This window comes from Chiloscyllium plagiosum, unplaced genomic scaffold (genome assembly GCF_037043375.1).
Source record: "Chiloscyllium plagiosum isolate Xiang-an unplaced genomic scaffold, Cpla_swu_hap1 HiC_scaffold_34, whole genome shotgun sequence".
Classification (NCBI taxonomy): domain Eukaryota; kingdom Metazoa; phylum Chordata; class Chondrichthyes; order Orectolobiformes; family Hemiscylliidae; genus Chiloscyllium; species Chiloscyllium plagiosum.
In genome coordinates, this window is record NW_028270172.1 from 29,311,672 (window position 1) to 29,331,581 (window position 19,910).

Genomic DNA, 19,910 nt, shown 5'->3' on the forward strand with positions numbered 1-19,910 from the left:
TTCTGTCTGAAGGGGAGATGGTTGAGAAGAAATTTAATCATGAGGGAAACTGTTCCTTTAGTTGAAAGGATGTGAGAGCCCCAGGGCTCCAACTTTCAGCTGATTGGTAAAATAATGTAAAGGTGACATGAGAAGAAATTTGCTCGCACAGCAAATGGGGAGCTGGAACACATAACCTGAGAGTGTGATAGAGGCAGACTCAATTGTGCTTTATAAAATAAATTGAATCATTATCTAAAGACAGAAAGGCAGGAGATTGGCACTATGTCAGTTGTTCTTGCAGCAACCCAGCACAGATACAGAGGGCGTATTGGCGTCCTTCTGTATGTGAAGTAACCATTCGATGATTTTAGTATTAAATTTTCACTTTTCGGTTTTACTTACGTTACTAGATTTCCATCATCAAACAATCTTAATTTGGTTCATGCGAAAATGACTTGGGTATCACAGCTGTAATGTTCTGGAGTTTAGGTGTGGTTCTGATCTATGCTTCCCTGATATGGTCCTATTTTAGTGTCTTTCATTTTAATTCTTCTTTATAGCAGCCATGCCACTTCCTGATGTTATGTTCTGCGCTCAGCAGATTGAAATTCCACCTGAGTTTCCGGACATTTTAAAACAGTTTACAAAAGCTGCCATCCGGACCCAGCCACGTGATGTTCTTCAGTGGTCTGCTGCGTGAGTAACACCTATGTATATCGGAACTAACAGGTTCAAAATTGCATGTCTTTTTGTATTGAGACATTGAGTTGAAAAGCCAAGGTTGTAAAAGAATAGAATTAAAACAGAACATGCTGGAAATATTCACCAGTAGAGTCTGCATCTGTGGAGAGAAACCTAATTAACCTTCTGGCTTGATGGCCTTTCTTTGAACAGCAATTGTTAGATGCGTAACAGATTTTTAAACAATGGAAGTGCTCAGCAGGTAAGGCAGCATGTATGGAAAGGTGCCTAACGTTTCAGGTCTTTAGCTCCAAAAGATGGAAGGCATGGTAGGTTTTGAGAAAATGAAGGAGACAGGGGTCGGAAATTAGTAAAACAAAAGAAAGTGTTTTATTGGGTGGAGAGCAGGTCAGATTAAATGACAATACGTTTTATAGTACAGAGCCAAAATCCAGGCTCTGTAATTAGCTTAAATCTGTTATGTCACTAATACTTTGACATTGATCTGAGTTTCTGACCCCATATATTCTAGCAGAAGCTGCCTTGGTGGTCAGTGTTCAATGCTTTCACCTCCACAGTCCGGGTTCAATTCCCAATCAGGGACTGAAGACTTGCTATTTTAGAGGGGCTCTTGGGATACAGTGATAGTATCCCCTGGGTTCAGGTTCCTCCAGAGGTGCGTAATAACAGTGGATAAGAAACTTCTCACTTTAAAGAACAGTCATTTAGATGTTTGTCCTGACCTTGTCTCTACTGGCCACAACATGCCTAATGCTAAATCTCTCACCCACATCTTTATCTCCGTCTAACCTATGCGTTTTTTCCCTCTCCTAGCTGCCTTCCCCTCTTTTCCACCCTCTGGAGACTTCAATTCTTCAACATTCTGCTGCACGCGTCCTTGAAAATAAATAGCTCTTCTCATTGTTCATGCCATTCAGTTTTTAAATTGCAAAACTATTCACAAATACTTATAAGCAGGAATAAAAAAAACACTTAACATGTACTCAGACTGTTTGTACATATGAAGCATTATTTATTTAACAAAATAACCATAGTGTGGATAAGGTATTTATGTTATCCCTGAAGGCTTTTTCAGCTTCACCTGTAGTGAACAAGTTGCTGTCTTTCCCTGGTCATTGTTTGAGACTGTACCAGACTTTTTGCATTCCTACTTCAACCAGAGTGTAATCTGCTAATCCTCCCTGTCGCCAAGACAACCTGCTTTTGCCTCTGTCATAGTGCTCATCCCCTTCCTTGCTTCAGCGCATTTGCCATTCAACCCCTCATCCATAACTTTCTTTACATTTGCCAATTTCCTTGAACCTTCCATCGACTTAAGCTTATCCAGTTCTCTGTTTTCCATTTCCTAAATCATATCAAGTACCACTCAAACACTTTTTTTGCACTGGCAGAACTGCGGTGGTTGACTGACAGGAAATTAATTTAAAGTTCTCTTACTTATTTTCATATCCCTCTCGGTCTCTCCTTCCCTGCCGTGATAATGTCCACACCTCTACAATTCAGATTTCAGCATTCCACCTACTTCGGCCTCTTCCACCTCCTCATTTTAATTGCCCTCCATGAACAGCTGGGAGAAAGTGAGGTCTGCAGATGCTGGAGATCAGAGTCGAGAGTGTGGTGCCTGGGAAAGTACAGCAGGTCAGGCAGCATCCAAGGAGCAGGAGAGTCAGCATTTTGTACATAAGCTGTTCATCAGGAGTCCTGATGAAGAGGTTATGCTTGAAACATCAACTCCCCTGGTCCTCGGATGCTGCCTGACCGGCTGTGCTTTTCCAGCCGCACACTTTTTGACTCTGAACAGCTACTTATGTAGTTAGCTAGGACTTGATCTCTAAAATTTCCTATCAAAACTTCTCAGCCTCTCTACATTCCTCTCCACCATATCGATTCACTTTAAAATTTATCTGTCTGATCATGGTTTTGGACACCTGTTCTAATCATTTATTATATGACTCAGTGTTCATTTTATCCGATGACCCTCTGGTCACATTTTGCTGCCTTACTTCATATTATTTACTTGGCCTTCCATTACAAGTAGTTAATTTAATCTGAGATTGGTTTGGTTCTCATATTAATATAATTTCTACCTTCAGTTTTAATTAGTCTTCACTTGTCCTGGAGAATCTTGTCTTGTCTCACTGAAACTGGATTTTGGCTCCTCTTGAAGTCTAAAGCAAACTGCAAATATTTCACACATTCAATGTACCTAGGGCAGAATGAGTTACTCTCAAATTTGCTTCATCTTTAGATGGCCATTTCATTATGTAACTCCAAAATTCAGTCTGAGCTTGTGGGCATAAATTAAAATTGTGATGTCATGACATTTGTATGTTCAAAAAACATAGGAACATAGGAACTGCAGTAGGCCATTCAGCCCCTCATGCCTACTCTGTCATTCTAGATTATGGCTGATCACCTACCACAATGGCATTCTCCCATGCTTTCCCATAATCCCTTGATGTCACTAACAATTAGACATTGATTGATCTCTATCTGAGCTTCCACAGCAACAAGAACTTTCACCCATTCGTGCCTTTGATGTAAAAATATCCCAAAGTTTTCAGAGGCTTAAGTTGAAAAATATAAATGAAAGTTATTAGGAGGGATGAGGTAGAACAGGGAGTAGCAGCAGTTGGGGAGACAGTGAGATAATAGAGGGAGTTACAGAGTATGTGATTTAGGTGCTGATGAAGACATGGTTTCCAAAAGTGGGAGAAGAGCGATTACAGTGAAAGAACATAAACAGTTTAAGTAAGCTATAGCCATTAGTTTTAATACCGTCCCTTTCCTACAAGAAGTACATCTATTGATGAACCATTTTTGCTCTGATTAAGAACAGAATTGTCCGCCCCCCCCTTCATTTCACCAATGCCCGGGGAATGACTGTGGTAAAGGAATAAAATGTAGAAGATGCTTTAAGAATACTATCAGAAATACTCCCTTCTCCAAGCTGTGACAAGATGGTGCATTCATAATTATCCTATAGATTACTATATGGCTGAAACAAATGTCACATTCTGATAACTGTTGTTAATTTAGGTATTTTTCAGCGTTGTCTAAAGGTGAAACCCTTCCAGTGAAGGAACGGTATGAAATGCCAGTGGCAACTCAAAAAAATAACACTGGTCTTACACCAGGTCTTCTGAAGATTCTGCACAATCAGGTACCATACTAGAATGTTAAAGAATGCCCTTTAAGACTACTATTAGAAACAATCTGAAAAGACACACCATCACTGCCAAAAATGACCACAATTCCTTGCTTGCATTTATACTCGTTAAATGTTCCCAGTTTTTATTTGAAAAGACTGGGCAGATTGGATGCAGGGATTTTGTTTACCCTGGAGAAAGTGAGAACTGCAGATGCTGGAGATCAGACCCGAAAATGTGTTGCTGGAAAAGCGCAGTAGGTCAGGCAGCATCCAAGGAGCAGGAGAATCGACGTTTCGGGCATGAGCCTGAAGAAGGGCTCATGCCCGAAACGTCGATTCTCCTGCTCCTTGGATGCTGCCTGACCTGCTGCGCTTTTCCAGCAACACATTTTCGGTTTTGTTTACCCTGGCTGTTTGTGCTAAGATCTTTCATATTATTATCTATATTATTTGGCTGGGAGGTCGTCAGGATATGGGGAAGCCATTCCAGACTGAGATGAGGGGAAATGTCTTTGCTGAGGCTGGTGAACCTGTGAAACTCTTTGCTGCAGAGAGCTGTAAGCACCAAGTGACTGAATATTTTTAAGAATGAAGAAAGTAGATTTCTAGAGACTAAACGTATCAAGGATAACTGGGAAGGAGCTTGGGAATACCATTCTGATAGAGGATCAGCCATGATTATGGTGAATGGAAGAATGAGCCCAGTGGGTTGAATGGCTTACCCTTGCTCTATTTTCCATATTTCTGTCATCTTGTAGAGCCAAAACAGGTTCTATGCAATAATAATTATTTATTTGCCTGCTGCTTTCTAGATTTGGGAGTACAGTGTAATGAATCGAATTGGATCAAATATTGATGTTCCTGTATTAAAGCTGATCTGATGGCCCAAAATTGATAATCAAACAAAACACACCTGATAGGAATGAGAAAGGAATGCTGCCCATTTGTATCCTTGTGTCACTTTTTAGCTTTTTAATTACTCTCATATGGGTTCATGTGCCCTGGATAGGACCATGGTTGCAGTTTAGAGGGATGTCCACTTGTACAATCTCCCTTTGTTGGATATTTTCTGATCTTTCCCAATAGTGCAAGGAAGTTCACGTGCCAAGAATCATTATTTTGTTCTCTTCCGCATTCAAAATGAATTCTGGTAGATGTTGTAGAATCTGTGTGGGTAGAGTTGAGGGGAGGTAAGAAAACCATAATGGGAGTTATCTACAGGCCTCCAAACAGCAGCCAGGATTTGGGGCATAGGATACACCAAGATATAGAAAAGCCTTGTAAGAAAGGCAAGATTACAATGACAATGGGGGATTTCAGTGTGCAGGTGGATTGGGAAAACCAGGTTGGTAGTGGATCACAAGAAAAGGAATTTATGGAATGTCTACACAATGGCTTTTTGGAGCAGTTTACGAAACAGGCAATTCTGGATTTATTGTGTTGCAGTGAGGAAGACTTGTTAAGGTGAAGGAACCCTTAGGAAGGAGTGACCATAATATGATAGAATTTACTCTGCAATTTGGGAGGGAGAAGGTGGAATCAGAAGGTGGAATCAGATGTAACAGTATTACGGCTTGAAGAAAGGCAACTACAGAGGCATGAGGGAGGAACTGACAAGAATTGATTTGTGAGAGGAGCCTAGCAGGAAAGACAGTGGAACAGCAATGGCAGGGGTTTTTGGGAGTAATTTGAGAGACATAAAAAAATTCAACCTAAGGATAAAGAAGCATACTGAAGGGAGGATGAGGCAATCATAGCTGACCAGAGAAGTCAGGGACAGCATAAAAGCAAAAGAGAAAGTATATAGTCTGGTGAAGGGCAGTGGGAAACCATGGGCTTGGGAAGTCTACAAAGCTCAACAGAGGACAACGAGAAAAGAAATAAGGAGCGAGAATATTAATTATGCAGGTAAGCTAGCCGGTAATATTAAGAAAGATTGCAAAAGTTCCTTTGGCTATATTAAAGGCGAAAGACAAGCAAAAGTGGACATTGGGCCATTAGAAAACGATGCTGGAGAAGTAGTAATAAGGAACAAAGAAATGATAGAGGAACTGAGTAACTACTTTGTATCAGTCTTTACAGTGGAAGATATGAATAATATCTCAAAAATTCAAAAGAGTCTGGGGGCAGAGATGAGAATGGTGGCCATCACCAAGGAGAAGGTGCTAGAAAAACAGGAAAGTCTGAAAGTGGATACATCACCTGGACCAGATGGGCTACACCCTAGAGTTCTGAAGGCGATAATGGAAGAGATTGTGGAGGCTTTAGTAGTGATCTTTCAGGTATCACAAGTCAAAGAGGGTCCTAGAGGACTGGAATATTGCTAATGTAACCTCCCTGTTTAAGCAGGGAACAAGGCAAAAAGTGAGAAATTATAGGCTGATTAGTCTCCCTCAGTTGTAGGTAAGATTTGGGAGTCCATTGTGAAGGATGAGATTTCTGAATACTTGGAAGTGCGTGATAAAGTAGGGCAAAATCAGGATGGTTTCATCATGGGGAGGTCATACCTGACAAATCTGTTAGAACTCTTTGAGGAGGTAATGAGCAGATTAGACCAAGGAGAGCCAAAGAATGTCATCTATCTGGGCTTCCAGAAGGCCTTTAATAATGTGCCGCACAGGAGGCTATTGAGTAAGATAAGGGCCCATAGTGTTAGAGGCCAGATACTAGCATGGATAGAAGATTGGCTGTCTGGCAGAAGGCAGAGAGTGGGGATAAAAGGGTCCTTCTCGGGATGGAAGCCAGTGACTAGTGGTATTCCACAAGGATCGATGTTGAGACCACAACCTTTCACTTTATACATACTGATCTGGATGATGGAACTGAGGGTATTCTGGCTAAGTTTGAGATGATACAATGATAGGCAGAAGGGCTGGTAGTATTGAGGAAATGGGGAGGCTGCAGAAAGATTTAGATCAGTTAGGAGGGTGGGCAAAGAAGTGGCAGATGTAATACAGTGTGGGAAAGTATGAAGTCATGCACTTTGTAGGAAGAATAGAGGCATGGATTATTTTCTAAATGGGGAGAAAATTTAGAAATCTGAAGTGCAAAGGGACCTTTTGGTATGCTTTCCTTAATTGATCAGAGTGTTGAATATAGGAGTTGGGAGGTAATGCTACGGCTGTACAGGACATTGATTAGGCCAGTTTGAAATATTGCATGCAATTCTGGTCTCCTTCCTATCGGAAGGGCTTTGTGAAACTTGAAAGGGTTCAGAAAAGATTTACAAGGATGTTGCCAGGATTAGAGGATTTGAACTATAGGGAGAGGTTGAAAAGGTGGAGCAATTTTCCCTGGAGCGTCGGAGGCTGAGGGGTGACCTTATAGAGGTTTATGAAATCATGAAAGGCATGGATAGGGTAAATATACAAAGTCTATTCCTTGGGGTGGGGGAGTCCAGAATTAGAGGACGTAGGTTTAGGGTGAGAGAGGAAAGTAATAATAGAGACCTAAGAGGCAACTTTTTCACACAAAGAGTGGTGTGTGTATGGAATGAGCTGCCAGAGCAAGTGGTGGAGGCTAGTACAGTTGCAACATTAAAAGGCATCTGTACGGGTATATGAATAGGAAGGGTTTGGAGCAATATGGGCCACATGCTGGCAGGTGGGACTAGATTGTGTTGGGATATCTGGTCGGCATAGACGAGTTGGACTGAAGGGTCTGTTTCTGTGCTGTATATCTCTATGACTCTCTGACACGGGAGTCCTAGTCCAGGATTCTCTCAAGGTAAACTTGCAGATTGAGTTGATAGTTAGTAAGGCAAATACGATGTTGTTATTCATCTCGAGAGGATGAGGATATAAAAGCAGAAGTATATATCTGAGGTTTTATAAGGCTCTGGTTAGACCACATTTAGAGTATTGTGAGCAATTTTGGACCCTATACCTCAGGAAAGATGTATTGGCCCTGTAGTGGGTCCAGAGGAGGTTCACGAGAGTGATCCCAAGAATGAAAGGCTTAACATATGAGAATGTTTGAGGATCTGGGACTATATTCAATGGAATTTAGAAGGATGAGAAGGGTACTGATTGAAACTTTCAAAATACTGAACAGCCTGGAAAGAGTGGACATTGGAAAGCTGTTTCTATTGGCAGGAGAGATGAGGACCTGAGGGCAAAACCTTAGAATAAGTGGATGACCCTTTAGAATGGAGTTAAGGAGAAATCTTAGCCAGAGAGTGGTGAATCTGTGGAATTCATTACCACAGAAGGCTGTGGAGACCAGGTTGTTGAGTGTATTCAAAACAGAGATAGATAAGTTCTTGATTGCCAAGGAATTACGGGAAGGAAGCAGGAAAATGGGGTTGAAAACCTTATCAGCCATGACTGAATGGCAGAGCAGACTTGATGGACTGAATGACCTAATTTCTGCTCCTATGATCTTATAGTCTTGTGGTTTTATACTTGTCAACCCAGAAGACGTTTGTGCTGAGAACACATCTGTCCAAAGTTGAAATAGTAAAAATGATTTGGTGAGGCAGAGGCTGTGGAAGTAGAAGGTGAGGGAGGAACAGGAGATTACAGCATTGTGCGATGAAAAGAGTATAACATATATTGACATTTTTGGAAGTAGGATTTTTCAATAGAGGCAGTGAGATTTTGGTCAGCTCTGTGAAGTTTTTTATTTCAAAAAGTCAGGAAGTCAACTTGTAATTGTGAGCTGAAAGTATGTGACTGCAATAAAATGTTCGGAAGAACCCCTATAGTGTTAATGGATAAGATGGTTATATTGGGAAGTTTATGACAGGCAGCATAAAATGAACAAAGTCATCAGTTCAGTTCAGAAGAAACAAGAGTATACAGTAGTTCAGTTCAGGGGAACAGTCACTGCAGCAGAACTGGTCTCCAATCTTCCACGCCAGAACACATAAAAAAGTCTTCAAGTTGTTAGGACTGAGAAAGTTTAGGCCTTCAAAATTGTTAAACATTCATGCACACAGTTTTTGAAAGGATAAGTAAAATTGTCCACAAAAAAGAAACTGGAAGTAGTCAGTTAAGTACAAGCATAAAGAGCTGAGATAGAAGTACATTTTTTTTAAGACTTGACTCTGTAACAGGTTGAAATGTGGCATTGCCATCTGTGTTAAGATCTTTCTAAATTGTCTTCCGTATCTGTATTGTTTGGTTTGTATTTCTCTTCACTGTGTTTATGTAATAAACATGTGGCACTGTTAAAGAGCTTCTGCATCCTTCTGTGAATATGTTCCGGTGATTAACACTGTTTTAACTAAACAAATAAAAATTAAACTGGAGAGAGTGCAGAAGAGATTTACCAAGATGCTGCCTGCACTGGAGAATCTAAACAAATGAGAAAAACTTTGATAGGCTGGAGTTGTTTACCTTGGCTATGCCAAGGTTTGAAATAGGACCTGATAGAGGTATATAAGATCATGAGGAGCATAAATAGGGTAGATAGGAAGTTATTTTCTCCATTTTCAGAACAATTAATAACCAAGTAACATATATTTCCCATTAGAGATAGTGGTCTAAAAGGAGAATTGAGAGAATTTTTATCGCCCAAGTAATGGTGGAAGTCTGGAGCTCACTGCCTGAAAGAGTGGTCGAGTAATCCTCATTATTTTTAAGCAGTATTTAGACATTTGCCTGCATTGCCATAGCCTCCAAGGTCAAGGTTAGTGTAATCAGATCTTTGTTGACCGGTACGAAGACAATGGGCCTAATAGCCCTTTCTGTGCTTTAAATGTCAGTATGAATCTGCCAAGCCAGTTTCATACTGTGATCTGACTTATACAGTAGTACCAGCTGCTGGAATCGTAACAAAGTGGAGGCTTGTCTGAAATCCAGCTTTATTGAGTGCGAGTGATCTGCAACATTTGAAAAGTAACAGGTACGCTGAGGTTCTGAACATAAAACAGGAGTTTATTGCACAGATTAGGCTTCCCAAACAACTTTAAATGTAACTAAGATGTTTCTGGAATTAGAAGACATAAGCATTTATTGTTTCATATCTTTGACCAAGGCTAAACTGGGAAAGTTAGCTGATAAATTAAAGATATAATGAAAAGCAGGATCTCACAAGAATGAGATGCTTAAAGTAATTAGCTAGAATTTAGAATTAAAAAGAGAGAAATCTGAAATTGAGATGTCACAGCTAGAATTAGTGACAATTCAGATAGAAGTGAAAAAAGAATTTGACTTAGATAAGACTTAGATAGACATGTTGATAATGAGAATCAGGTCCTGAATATATTAATTCAAAGGGAGACGTATTTCCTCATTGTTCAGACCAAGGGGATAAACCAATTAAATTGCTGAAAGATAATGAAGCAAGTCTCTGATACTGACTGATGATACCATTTGTCTTATAGGAGGTTTATGAAGGAGAAAATATTACTAAGTGGAATATCAAACTAGTCCAATTGCACAGTGTTGCATTAAAGAATGATTTAGTAAATGGAGGGCTTGTAGTTGGAATCATGGAACAAACCCCCATGGAAGGAAGTGATTTTATCTTGGAGAATAACCTGGCTGATCCAAAAATATTGGCCTCACTGAAGTTGTCGAGAATGTGGTGCTGGAAAAGCACAGCAGGTCAGGCAGCATCCGAGAAGCAGGAGAATTGATGTTTTGGGCATCAGCCCTTCATTAGGAATTCCTCTGGAAGGGCTTATGCCCAAAACATCGATTCTCCTTCTCCTCAGATGCTGCCTGAACTGCTGTGCTTTTCTAGCACCACACTCTTGACTGTGATCTCCAGCATCTGCAATCCTCACTTTCTCCTCAATGAAGTTGGTAGAACACCCAGCAGTGGTGGAAGAAACTGAGATATTGCAGGAGAAGCACTCTGGATTGTTTCCTGGTCGTGTTGTAACAAAATCTCAGGCCCACAGAATTGGCCAGGAAGGGGAGTAGTCTGTGAAAAAGGAGATGGTTTGTTAGTTCAGTTATCGGATACAATTTTTGAAAATTTAAATAAAAAGGATGAGGGCAAAGGGAATGATTTTGCTAAATTTATCACCGCAGTCAAGTGCTTAGGAGAATCCCTGTATTGTTAATGGATAAAATGTTTACATTGGTAGGTCTGTGACAGGCAGAGTAATCGACTAGTTCTGTTTTTGGCTTCAGCGCAGGAGAAACAAGAGCATCGATCTGTTGAGGAGAATCAGTTGCCATAGGAGATGTCTTGTGGAGTTTCCATGCTGGGGAACTTGATTAGAAGACTCCAAGTTAGAAATCAGAATGTTTTGGCCCTTGAAATAGTGAAATGTTTATGCCAACAAGCTAGGAAAACATCATAAAATTTTCTCTGAAATCAAAGAGAAAGAAACTAAAAGGAGTAGATCAAGTAGAAACTTAGAGTTGTAATAAGAGTATAATTTCTCTGGACTTCAGGTTCTGTTAGAGAAAGCTTTGAAGGACATATTGAGACTTTATTTTGCTGTTTGTGTTCAGATCTTTCTGTCATATATCAATATTAATTATTTTGTTTCTTTTCTATTTTTGTAATAAACATTTCTTCTGTTGTCAAATAATAATTGCAGTCTTGTGTGAGTATGTTTGTGACTAACCACCACATTAGCTAACCAAATAAAAATTAACTATGTAATCTATCAAGTCTCATTTCATTCTGGGATCCAACTTGACTAGTCATGCCATAAGCTGGGATCACAAGAGATGTAGCAAATGAGACTGCGGGTCTTGTGTTGATCACAGATGGGAGAAAACCTCAGCAGAATAACTGACAGTTTGGGAGGCCTGAGTGTGAAAATGAATGTCAGCAATGTTTTCTGGCATTGAAATAGGTGATCTCTATATTTATCACCAATATTTCACTTCTAAATTTGGAACCATTAGATTCCCTACAGTGTGGAAACAGGCCCTTCGGCCCAACCAGTCCACACCGACCCTCCGAAGAGTAACCCACTCAGACCCATTTCCCTCTGACTAATGCACCTAACACAATGGGCAATTTAGCATGGCCTCTTCACCTGACCTTTACATTTTTGGACTGTGGGAGGAAATCGGAGCACACAGAAGAAACCCATGCAGACACAGGGAGAATATACAAACTCCACACAGTCACCTGGGATCTTGGTGCTGTGAGGCAGCAGTGCTAACCACTGAGCCACTGTGCTGCCCCATTGTTAGGTAGTCATTTAAAAGTAGGGTATTGAAGAGTGCAACGAAGAGTGATTGGGACAGAACATTGAATAAAAGAAAAAAACTAAATGCTAAAATGGTTTAAGATTAAATGGGCTTTAAGGGCCTTCTGCTCAGAACCTATATCTTGATGAATGACAATTCGGTAAATTGAAGGAATGTTCCTTCTCTTTTTATATATGTCTGTATGCATTTGTATTAGCTGCATTAGATTGTTATCGGATATGAACTGATGTTTGCTTTATATTTGTGAAGGTCTTTAAATATTACTGTACTGAAAATCAACATCTAAAAGCATGTACCTATGTGCTTTAGCTCTCTTCAAAGATGATTGTTGACGAGCTTGAGATAATGGAAAAATGGAAAGACCTAGGATTGCCATTCCAACAACTACAAAACATTCTGCAACTGGGCAATTTACAGAATGAGATTGAATGGATGAAATTCTTGGCACTTGCTTGCAGCGATTTGGGTGGGGTATGTATAATTTTGTAAACTGTTTATATCTGTAAAACTAACACAGACCTTAAAATGCCAAAAACAGTGAAGTTATGAGCCAAATAGACAATGAAATATTCATGACACATTAATAGAGCATTATATTTGCATTATTTGTTGAATTTCTCACTTTCGCTGTTATTAGGTTGTACTAATAAACAAACTAGTGCAGTGCTACTGTACATGGCATGAACTGAAGTGATAAATATGGTATTCATAAAAAGCCTATTATGTCATTTAATATAAAAGTTACCACAAGGGTTACTTTGTAGAGATTGCCAACTTCATGTCAGTGAATACTAATTTCTAGACTGTATAATAGGTTAACTCCAATAACTGGGTTAAAATAAGGTCCTTGACAACCATCAAGAAGAAGAGAATTTTAGGACAGGCCTTAAAATGCAGTCCAAAGACCAAGGCAGATGTTTTGGTCATCCTCTCAGTCAACAGAGGCTTCAATTTAGATTGGAGCTCTTAATGGGGGCACAAAAATATCAAGATATGTCCTGCCACTCAGACTATATCAACAAATAAACAGAGCAAAAGAGCATGTTTGTGGCTCCCATCCCAATGGGAAGATGGTTGTAAGGTCCTAAAATGGCATAAAAGAACTTAGAGCTTAAAATAATGTATTTCCAGTATCTTTGTGGCTCTCTCTATTTTCCTAGGATTTTCTGAATAGGCAACCCAGTTGACCACCTGAGGGGTTAGCACTCTACGGATTAAAATATTTAAATCCATGGTAATCAAATGATGTCAATACAAATCTATTCCCTTTTTGAACCAAGACTTTTTTGAACTGAAGGAAGTGGATAAAAGGCAGGAGAAGGTTACAGAATGAGCAAAGCTACAAAGGAGTTTGTTGATAAACATGACATTTTAAAATTTATTGGATTGGAGCACCAGGACTTATAATTTTGGAAAGGGTGTCTAGGTGATTAATACTTATCCAGTTTATTTGTACAAGCCTAATTAAATGTTTTGAATTTACCCCTTGTTTGCTTAGACATTTCAAATTCCCCAGCGATATACCCATTGGGCAAAACTAAAGCACTGATTAATCAATAATATCAAATTCTGTTAAGTAAGGTAAAATAAACAGCACACTCATCTGTCAACTAAGAACTATTCAACTGCCTGTCAAAAGAACCAAAATATTATACTTGTAGTAACAGTGGACCATTTTGATCCTGAACTATTTTCACAGTGATTCCTACCTTCAAGCAGTGGCTAACCAATCGAAGTGAACACATGGCCAGTTAAGGCCAATTGTTGAAAGAGATGTAGGCTTGTGAGGCGTCAAGGAGAGGTGGCCTGTTGACTGCAGACCACATTGTTTCTACCCAGCTTCAGCTGTGCTCATTAGCCAGTCTGTGGAGAAGCTTCTCCTGCAAGATCGTAGTCTTGCTGGCTGTAGCATTTATTTTAGTTTTAAAGTTGCTTAGAGGGTAAGGAGGAGGTGTCCTCTTTTTCTTTCTTACCGTAATTGACAGACTGGTAAAAATTCTGGAGGGCCAATGCTATTTGTGAATTCTGATGACTGCTTTCCAGTATTATGAGATAGCGACCTCCATTTGATGCTAACATTAGGGTTCTCACTCTAAAATCTTGCCCATACCTTATCTAAATGATGTGCACATCAGGAAGTGAGTGCCAAAACTGAGACATGAATGAGGCCACCACTCATAGCTGTCTCATACCATCATTGAAATGATTTTCTTCTACCTATTTGTCCTATTAGTAATCCAATGTACAGATTTTTGGAATCCTTTTTCCCAAGGTAGGAGCAAGTGGGACTTGGGAAAACATTGTTGAAGTTAGGATTGACTGGGGATTTGCTTGTGCCACTCTTGCACAGTCAGTAAATCTTATTGTAGCACACTATTAATTGCATACTGTAATGAGGTTTCCTATTATAGTTACCACCATTCATATCAGCCTTGTTTATCATGGCTAAGCGGCACGGTGGCACACTGCTGCCTCACCGCGCCAGAGACCAGGGTTCAATTCCTGCCTCAGGCAACTGTCTGTGTGGAGTTTGCACATTCTCCCCATGTCTGCGTGGGTTTCCTCCGGGTGCTCTGGTTTCCTCCCACAGTCCAAAAACGTGCAAGTTAGGTGAATTGGCCATGCTAAATTGCCTGTAGTGTTAGATGTAGGGGAATGGGTCTGGGTGCGTTGCTCTTCGGAAGGTCGGTGTGGACTTGTTGGGCCAAAGGGCCTGTTTCCACTCTGTAAGTAATCTAATCTAAAGGATATTCGCTTATTCAGGGAAATTCTACTCATCTTTTCTCAGCTGCAGAGCTCTCAATTCCAAAGGCACTGTTTATATTGTACTATATTGGGAAATACTTATGCTGTAAACGTCAACAGAACCATATGATCACATTTTACAGACGTATATATAAAATTCTTTTTAAGACTCTATTCAGTGCCTTGAAATATGCCTGTGAAATCCTAACGTCTGACCCAACTGGAGGTGCTGCCCACATCGATTTTGAAACCTTCAAGTATTTGTACATCTACTTAGCAACGATGGATGAGGAAATTACAGAGTCTGAAATTCATGCAACCCTTCAAGCTTTACAGGAAGATGTGTGAGTATACATACAAGTCAGCTGTGACATTCTGGGGACTTCTAACTTCAATTGAATGGATTAAAAAAAAGTGCAGAATGACACTTGTTGAATACTAAACTTAAAATTGAATACAGAATAACAACCAAAAGACAATATTACATTAAGAGTTACTAATGATATGAATATCAGCAGAATCTTATCATCACTTGCCTTTCTATGTTTGCTTTAATTCTTCATAAGGAATTCTAGGTAGTAGAATAGTTATAGTGCAGAAGGTGAAATAATTTCAGTGCTCCAGTCCTCTTACACACCTCTATATCTAAAGAAGATAGGACATTTATAGCCAGTGCCTCTGCAAATTCCTCCCTTACCTCTGTCAGCATCTTCACATTTTTCTCACCTGCTCCTGGTGATTTATCAACTTGAAGTAAGCCAGTCTTTCTCAAACCTCCTCCATAGCATTTTAGTCCATCTAGCATCTGAACTGTAACCTCTTTCACTATGTCTAGGCAGCATCATCTTCCTTGGTAAAGAAAATTGCAAAGTTTTCATTTAGTACCTGAACCTCTGCCTTTATGCCTAGAGCTCCCTTTGGTTCCTCATCTCCTCTTATTCTTACCCTTTTGATATTTAAATACCTTTAGAAGAGTTTGGATTTCTTTACATGGTCTATAATGAAAATAGATGCTGGAAATTTGATATTAAAAACAGAATAAGATGGCTACTTTTTCTTTTTTTTTCTCTTTAAAATCCTTTTTCAGCATCTTCAGCAGGGTGAGAGCGAGAGTGAGCCAGGCCTAGTTGGGTCTGATGAGGCAGTGGTGGTTCTGAGCTGGCTCAAAATTCGTTCAGCTACATCTTTTCATTTTCTATTATTCTTAAACTATTGAAATGGTACAGGGTTATAGTGACAAATGAAATCTTTTCCCTATATTTTATTGTATTTCATTGTAAAATGCACATGACAATAAATCATTAATTAGTGCATTCATTCAATGTCCCTGCATATTTATGCAGTGACCCTTTGAGTCATAAAAATGAAAATGATCATGAAACCTGAGTTGCCATGGCCACAAAGATGCTATATTTGACCATTGTCCTTTAATAGTGGACAGAAAATCAGCCAGGATGCCTACTCCTGATTTCAATGCAGTTACCCCTTGCATCTGGTTGACTTTATCACTCATAAATACGACATCAGCTTGGTTAAGAAAGAAAAGGAGCCTATATCCCGGAGGAATGAATAATCAGTGTTGAACAATAGAGGGCAGTCTATACTAGTGTGGAATGTGCAGCATAATATTGTAAGTGGATAAATGAAGATGATGTTACATGAATGGATGAAAGAGTGAAAAAGGAACTTTTAAAAATGTTTTTAAAATATTTTGTTTTAGAGCTTTGGGAGCAATTGCTGGATTTTTGGATTTTATACCTTTTACTTTTTTAGTGTAAATGATCTTTACCGGCAACCTACAAACTATAATCGTTTGACTACATAACAGATTTTACATTACCTTTGCCAGTGTTGATACGAAACTTGAATTTTATGACACATCCCTGAACACCTATCCTCAATTTCTGATGATGTTGGATTGGATAATGCCCTCCGTCACCCCAAAAAGTTACATTCCTGGGAGAGGAAGGATAAACAGGCTGTATGACTTTGCTGAAACCCACCCTCAACAAGATTAATTTTAAAATGATCCATCCTCCCATGGATTCCTATTCCCAGTCCAAGTACTTTTATATTTTAAAAGGAGCTAATTTAACTAGATTTTCTTGAGGTAAAGTGGAGAGAATTTATTAGCTAAAAGCAAAATACTGCAGATGCTGGAGATCTGAAATAAAAACAGAAGGTACTAAAGAAATTCTGCAAGTCTGCAGCATCAGTGGAAACAGAAATAGAGTTAATGTTTTGAATCCAAGTTTGACTCTTCCTTGGAACTGAAAGGAGCTGGATAATGCTACGGTTATTAACTAATAAGCTGTGAGAAACAATAATAAAATGTGACACATACATGCACATTAGAAATTAGAAGCAAGTCAAGAAACTAAAACTTTAAAAACAATCTGAATCTGTCTTTGGCTTGCCCATGACAAATGGAGTGTGAAACATTGAGGTTATTAATGTGGATGATTTTCATAGCACTGACATTGACAGTTGGGTGGCTGTTTGGAAAATCTTGCTGCAGTTCATTCAAAAGTGGCCTTGTTTTCAGAGCTGAAAAATGTGGTGCTGGAAAAGCGCAGCAGGTCAGGCAGCATCCAAGGAGCAGGGGAATCGACGTTTGGGCATAAGCCCTTCTTCAGCAGTCAAAAAGTGACCTTGTGTCCTTTTACCTGTACATGTGGAGGCAGCACGTGAGTCCTTATCTGTGACTCATCCCTGCGGATGGGACTTGACTCACATTCTGGCGCAGTAGCATGTCAGCTCTCTAGCACATGAATACACAGAGATCAGAGTTTGCAATTGGTTTTAAATCCTTTCCTATAAATTCCAGGAGGGATAAAACATACGCATGTCTTTCACCCAGAATTACCTTTCTGTCAACTCAGATCATATTCACAACCTAGGATACAACCCACAGGAGATCACTGGTCAATTTTTGAATAGCATCTCTCTTTGAAATGTTGCTGTCTGAAATTATCTTGACACACTTAACATTCTATGATTCCTTTAGTGTAATACAAAAAGTTTTTTAGATAACCACCTACTTTAAATCCTAAGCCATCTTTTGGCTTGTATGTCTAAAAGAAATAATGTGGTACTTAAAATTTTGATATACCATAATACACACTAGGGTTATAAACCATTGTCATGATAGAACCTCTACTAGCCTACTTGTTACAAAACCAACTGCTAATCCTTTTAGTTAGTTCTTCCTCATGTATTTATCTAGCCCTTAAATATAACTATACTGTTATGTTTTCTGGTTCTCATAAATAATAACATGCGGCATGAATTGATTGCATCTCTTACTTGCATATGGTCTATGGACTGATATATTGTTGCTTGGCACCTGACTGCAAGGCAGTAGTAAATGTAACAGCCAGGATGTATATTTGGATTACAATTAGATCCTATTTCTTTACAAATAATGTAACATTTGCTATTTGTCTCAGCTACTCCTTGTGTTAGCAAGTTCTACATTTCCACCATTGGCTGGGTTCTCATATTCTTGCAAACACAAGATCATCCAAACTCTGCTGCCTGTGCCTTGACAAATAGCAAGTTCCTTTCCCCTATCACCTCTGTTGACCTGCTTGGATTGTCATTCAACCAATGCCTTGTCTTTAATGTTTTCTTCCTGGTTTTCAACTCCCTTTATGGCCCCGCCCTTCCATAACTCTGTTGTCTGCTCCAGCTCAGCAACTCTTAGAAAGTACTTTGTTGTTCCAACTCTGCCCTTGATCTGATCCAGGAAGTACTCATCCTCCCTGCTGCTATGCAGTAATCCAAATTGTTTCAGTTTCCAGAGCAGTTAGGGAGACTTTAAACTAATCTAATCTAATCTAATCTAAACTCAGCAGGAGGATGGGAATCTGAGCACAAGGCAGAATCTTTTGGAAGTGATGGAGGTTTTGGCTGCTGCCCAGAGAACCGGTGAGATCCTGTAACATCCTTTTTGCCATTCAGGCATTTGTCAAGCCAACAATGAGACTTGTCCCAGAAAATCAAGGACCCCACAGGTCCAAGAGCTACCAGACAGGTGAGGTGATGGTGTCATGGTAAAATCACTGGACTAGTAATCCAGAACTCCAGGCTAATGCTGTCAGAATGTCGTTATGAATCCCACAAAAGATGTGCAGGTTAGGTGGACTGGCCATGCTAAATTGCCCCCTATTGTGCAGGGAGGTGCAGGTTAGATGGATTAGCTATGGGAAATATGAGGTTACAGGGATAGGATGGGGGCTGGGTCTGGGTGGGATGCTCTTCGGAGGGTCGGTGTAGACTCTCTGAGCTGAATGGCCTCTTTCCACACTGTATAGATTCTATATTTCTATGAGAAATGGTGAAATTTGAATTCATTCTTTTTAAACATCTGGAATTAAAAGCTAGACTAATGGCAGCCATGTAACCACTGTCAAATGTCATTGAAAAATTATCTGGTTCACCAATGTCCTGTAAGGAAATAAATTGGTCTTCCTTACCTGGTTGGGCTTACACGTAACTCCAGACCCATAGCAATGTGGTTGACTCATGTTACTTACAAAGTTAGTTTATAGAATACTGAGTTCCAGAACCCGGCTCACAGATTTCATATAGTCTTTGGATTTCTTGAAATCTTATCTATCTAAAAAAGGAACCCCTAAAATAAAATTCAACACAGATACAGACAATGATGTTACCTTATGATATAAAGACATTTGTTAGAATAAAAAAAAGTCCCTGAAAACCAAGAAGTAGCCCTCAAAAATAAAAAAAAGATCTTAAAAGGAGGCCTCAAGATAACACTGTATTACAATGTGCTGGAGCACCCATTGAGAGTAGTCTAGAATCAGGCCAAAGATTTTTTCAATAGACCATGGATTTTAAAGACCAAGGGATTGACAGAATTAGGAATAACTTGTTATGAAAGCCTAGTATACATTTTTAAAAATAGCTTGTAATATGAGAAATTATTGTTTTGATTAATCTGTTAGATGGTAGAGCATGACATTGTCTTGTAGTTAACAAGTACAATCAACAAATCAGAAAAACTGAGTATAAAACATATACAATTTTGATAGTGCAGAACTAGAATCAATAAGGCTTTACAAATCACTGATAGTGATTTGCAACAAATAAAAGTACATTTAGAATTTTTACATTGTTGTGAAAAAAAGAAATAGTATTGGGATGTGTTGTTGCCCTGCCCACTGTCTCCTGGTGATGGT

General features: G+C 39.4%; 1 protein-coding gene across 1 annotated transcript in view; it reads left to right on the forward strand.

The window, feature by feature from the left end:
• The first annotated feature begins 362 nt into the window (after window positions 1-362).
• Window positions 363-19,910, forward strand: part of ropn1l (rhophilin associated tail protein 1-like) — a 40,558-nt gene continuing 21,010 nt past the window's right edge. The window contains exons 1-4 of the mRNA XM_043719240.2: window positions 363-678; window positions 3,724-3,847; window positions 12,271-12,432; window positions 14,875-15,050. Of these exons, the coding sequence (XP_043575175.2) occupies window positions 548-678; window positions 3,724-3,847; window positions 12,271-12,432; window positions 14,875-15,050 (593 nt within the window). The 5' untranslated portion in view covers window positions 363-547. The remainder of the gene's footprint in view (window positions 679-3,723; window positions 3,848-12,270; window positions 12,433-14,874; window positions 15,051-19,910) is intronic.